This window comes from Camellia sinensis, chromosome 11 (assembly GCF_055761805.1).
Source record: "Camellia sinensis isolate YWXY chromosome 11, ASM5576180v1, whole genome shotgun sequence".
NCBI classification, from domain to species: domain Eukaryota; kingdom Viridiplantae; phylum Streptophyta; class Magnoliopsida; order Ericales; family Theaceae; genus Camellia; species Camellia sinensis.
In genome coordinates this window covers 38,699,760-38,704,529 of record NC_138971.1, presented here as the reverse complement: position 1 = coordinate 38,704,529, position 4,770 = coordinate 38,699,760, and the positions used below count along the sequence as shown (strand labels likewise).

At 38.6% G+C, this 4,770-nt stretch overlaps 1 protein-coding gene across 1 annotated transcript; it reads left to right on the top strand.

Moving 5' to 3' along the window:
- LOC114265754 (protein OBERON 3) lies at positions 1-4,770 on the top strand. The gene is made up of 2 exons (XM_028206580.2): positions 1-2,181; positions 3,956-4,770. The coding sequence occupies exons 1-2, from the start codon at positions 273-275 to the stop codon at positions 4,525-4,527; spliced, it is 2,481 nt and encodes an 826-aa protein (XP_028062381.2). The 5' UTR covers positions 1-272; the 3' UTR covers positions 4,528-4,770.

The following is a 4,770-nucleotide window of genomic DNA, read 5'->3' as shown; positions in this document are numbered from 1 at the left end:
AAATGATGGGTCATTTCTGTAATCTTACTTTTATTAAAGCTAAGAACAAGCATCAGCTCTCTCTCTCTCTCTCTCTCTAAAAAACAGCCGTTGCAGAGCTTCTATGGAGACCGGGATAATCAAAGCTAAGCAAGAGGGAATGAACTGAAGAAGAATTGCTCTCCAGAATCTCTCAAATTCTTTGAACTGCCATTGATTATCTTTTGTGTGTGTGTGTGTGTGTGTCTCTCTCTCGCTGGTACGTTCTAATATCTATCTCTTTGTCTCTGATCATGTTGAGAGAGAAAGATCTTTCATCTGATGGTGTCTGTGGCGGTGAAAGCTCTCAGACCATGCTCACACATCACATTTCTGAGCAAAATCTGGAGAACCCAGATGATAAAATCGGATTTCCTGATAAGGGTATTGATTTTCTGAGAAAATCAGACATGGGTTGTGATGGGTTTCAGTCAAAACCCTCAAAAACAGGGAATTCTGGCTCTCAAGAGCTGACCCTAAGCTATCTCTGTGATAATTCCAAGATGGCTTTTCCCGAGAAAGAGATTCCCGGGAAAAATTTACTGAATTCTTTAGAGAAAGTGAGTTACAAAGGAAAAGAAATAGTTTGCGAGGATCAAATTCAAGAGAATAATAGATGGGTAGAGAGAGATTTTCTTCAGTTGGATGAGGCTAAAGGGAATTCATCATCCAAGAGAGAGGCTGATGATGAAGATATTGAGAGAGAGAACAGAGACAAGAAGCCTAAGCTAGAGACTCTCAATCTGTCTCTAGCTTTGCCTGATGTGTCTCTCTCTCTAGCCGCATCGAATCCGGTGCCAAATGCTGATCTTCCGGCTAGGCTTTGGCCTAGCCGAAGTGTACAGTCATTGGAACCGTCAAATAACAATACCCAAACAACGTACTCTAATGATTTTACTGCTGCTTCGTTGTCGTATTCGTATTCGCACCAGTTTTCGCACAATCCCAGTTGCTCGCTCACCCGGAATTCTACTGAGAATTATGAGTATTCTGTGGGGACTGGGAGTCATAGGAGAGACTGTGAGATTTGGAATGGTGGGGAGGGGACTAATGGTTCGGTTCATAGTCGATTTAGGCCAATTGGAGATGGGGTTGCATTGTCCAATCATGGTGGTGGAGCGTTTTCGTTGATGCAAGCTAATCGTGCTGTCAATAAGGATTCATGTAACAATAGTCTTTACCATACAACAAGTTCTGATAATCATTCATTTTTTCCTTCCGAGCTGCCTGCAATGCTTAGGATGGACACTCAATCGGGTGATTCAAGAGGAAGAGGTTCGGAGCACGTGAGAGGGGTGGAGAATTTGGATGGTGGAAGGGCCTCTAAGCTGTCTAGACCTGAAAGGATTCTTCGTGAAATTATATCCGAGTCTATCCCTCTCATGTCTCAAATAATTCAAGAACTTCCCGATGAAACAGTTGAGTCAACGAAGGAATACTTGAAGAATCTCATTTCAATGCCTGAGAAAAGAGAGGAATTAGTGAGCCTCCAGGATCGGCTCGAGAGAAGATCTGATCTAACCAAAGAGACACTTTCCAAGTCCTACAAAACCCAATTGGAAATCTTGGTTGCTATCAAAATGGGCCTTGGAGCCTTCTTATCGAGCAAAATTTGCATTCCCACAACAGAGCTGGTGGAAATTTTCTTACTTGAAAGATGTCGAAATGTGAATTGCAAGAGGATGTTGCCCGTTGAGGACTGTGACTGCAAGATATGCTCAACAAAGAAAGGGTTTTGTAGCGAGTGTATGTGTCCGGTCTGTTTGAACTTCGATTGTGCAAGCAACACTTGCAGTTGGGTTGGCTGTGATGTTTGTGCTCATTGGTGCCACGCTGCATGTGGAATCCAAAAGAATCTCATCAAGCCAGGTCCCAGCTTGAAGGGGCCGTCAGGGACGAGTGAGATGCAATTTCACTGCCTTGGTTGTGGTCACGCTTCGGAGATGTTTGGGTTTGTGAAAGATGTGTTTATGTCCTGTGCAAAGGATTGGGGTCTAGAAACCCTATTGAAGGAGCTTGATTGTGTGGGGAAAATCTTTCGGGGAAGTGAAGATTTCAAAGGCAAGGAGCTGCATATTAAGGCCGACGAAATGCTCTCCAAGCTTGAAAATAAACTGATGTCGCCTTCGGATGTCTGCAATTTCATCCTTCAGTTTTTCAACTGTAAGTGTCAAAACCTTGGCTTGTTACATTTTGTTTTCAATTTAGTACTTAGCATATCAATTGGAATGTCTTAGAAGATTTTATTCTTTTATGGGTCTTTTGAAATTAAGTTAGTCATTTTGCCATTCTGCTTTTTAATATTTGAAGCACGAAGCAAGATGAACTTATCAATACAAATATATATTTGAAGCAAGGTGCTCGATAATATTAATAACGATCAGACATGATTGATTTTGTCTTTTGCTTGTTGTTTCATGATGGACTCCCTTTTTTCTGTAATTAATTCATGATGGACACTGTTACCTAATTACACAATATTTTTCAGTTGAAAGGATAATTTGTGGTTAAATTGCTAATCTTATATTTTAATTTGTAAGTAATGATCACCTGTAGGCCAATATGATATGGGGTTTAGAAATGATGTTTGCAAGTACGAGTATCTGATATGGAAATACTTTCTTTTTTTGGAAGCACAATCTCACATATATGGCCTGGGTTGTCTTAAATAACCAAACTTGTTGCAATCCCTAGTATGGCATAGTGCTAATTTTGGGACAAAGTTGAAACCTACATTCTATTGAACATGGTGTGGTTTGGTGCAGCTTAAATGGATTGTTTATTACTTTTTTTTTTATTATTTCTTTTAGATGGCAGACCATTTGGATCCTTAAAGTTGTGTTTGGATCATGGATTTGGGTAGAGATTTGGAAAGGAAAATAAAAAAATGTAGCTATATTTCATTAACATTTCACCTATTTTTCCCCTTCCCTTTCCAAATCCCTACCCAAATTCCTAATCCAAACACAACCTTAATTTGTTATGATGTATGAAGAAGAAGAAATTTGCATTTGCTAGTGGCACCAATGGGCATCATCTCCTTATCCTTTGCTACTGTATAATTGCAAAATGAATTATATATGAGGTATTTTCAACTGATTCTATTGGCAAATTATCTTTTCTATATGTGCATGGTAACAAAATTCTCTCTCCCTCACTTTCCTTTTTTTTTTTTTTTTTTTGAATATCTCCTAAACGTATCGTGCTTTTTCATCAACTGAACAAATTTCAAATCTATTTCACATATTCAAATAGTTCTCAATTTTTATCTTGAATATTACAAATAATTCTCACTTATATTAATTATTTAGGAATTAGGATAACCATTAGGATTCATTGTTTGTAAGATTTCAAAATTATTCTTAAATCTTAGTAGTTTCATGAACACTGATAGTTTCTCAAGAATTACAAATATCTCTCAATAAGGTTTAATCTCCAACCTTGATGACTATGTGTAGGGTTGCAAACGAGCTGAGAACTAATCATGCTCGAGTTCAGCTCGAAACTTGATAATGAAGAAATAGTGAAGCTTGATATTCAAGCTTGGTTGGCTCATTAAACATTACTCTATATGAAGCATACATATAAGCACATTATTTACTAAATAAATAATATATTTACCCTATTACTTTAATAAATAATAGACAAGCAGAGCTTATTCTAGCTTGAGCTCGGCTTGTTTATTCAACGAGCCTAAAAATTTGGTTCGAGCTTGTTTTGTATACATAACAAACCAAACCAAGCCCTTACTGAGCAGAGCTTGCAAGTAGCATGTTTCATTTGCAGCCCTATAGGTTACACTGTCTCTTCTCCTTAGAGAGGATTGAAATAATGAATCGGAAGAATTTGAGATGTTGCAACTAGTTTGAGAAGTACCTAGACAAACGGAGGCTAACAGATTATAACCATTTTTGTTTTCTGGTTTTTCGATTCGTAGACACAGATGGCATGTCAGACTTCACCTCTTCGAGTGTGCCTCCAAAAGAATTGCTGGCAAACCAAACTAACCCTAGGAATGATGCAGCCCCTCTTCGTACACCCAAGTCACTGCCTCCAAAGTCTTGTTTCTACAACATGAACTCGTTGCAGCATGATCTACATCAGAGTGATCTGAACACTACCCCCATGGGAGACAAAATGATCAAAGATGAGTGGTCCGTGAAGTCATCCTCATCGAAGAAAGATGGGTATGACAGCTTGGAAAGCATTGTGCGGATTAAGGAAGTTGAATCTAGAATGTTCCAAAACCGAGCAGATGAAGCGAGGAGAGAAGCAGAGAATTACAGGCGGATGGTGCGGATGAAGAATGAGAAATTGGAAGAGGAGTATGCCGAGAAGCTTGCCAAACTGTGTTTGCAGGAAACCGAGGAAAGGAGGAGGAAAAAACAGGAGGAGGTTAAGACGTTGGAAAATTCACATTTCGATTACTACAAGATGAAGATGAGAATGCAAACTGAGATTGCAGGATTGTTGGAGAGAATGGAAGCAACAAAGCAACAGTGGGTATAACTTTTTTTCTACCTTCGAGTATGTTATTACCTAGTTTTCGGTTTTGCATTTTGAATTCTGGTTGTTTCTTCAAATGGAAATTGGAAGATTGTTTCTGTTGTAAAATAGGTTTTTTTTCTTTTTTTAAAAAAAATCCTCCACCTTCTGTAGTCTGATGTGGAAATTGATGTTTGATTGAAGATGTCTGAAACTCAGCAATGAGGAAAAAGAGCTGATATGAGAAACTATTGAAATATTGCTCTA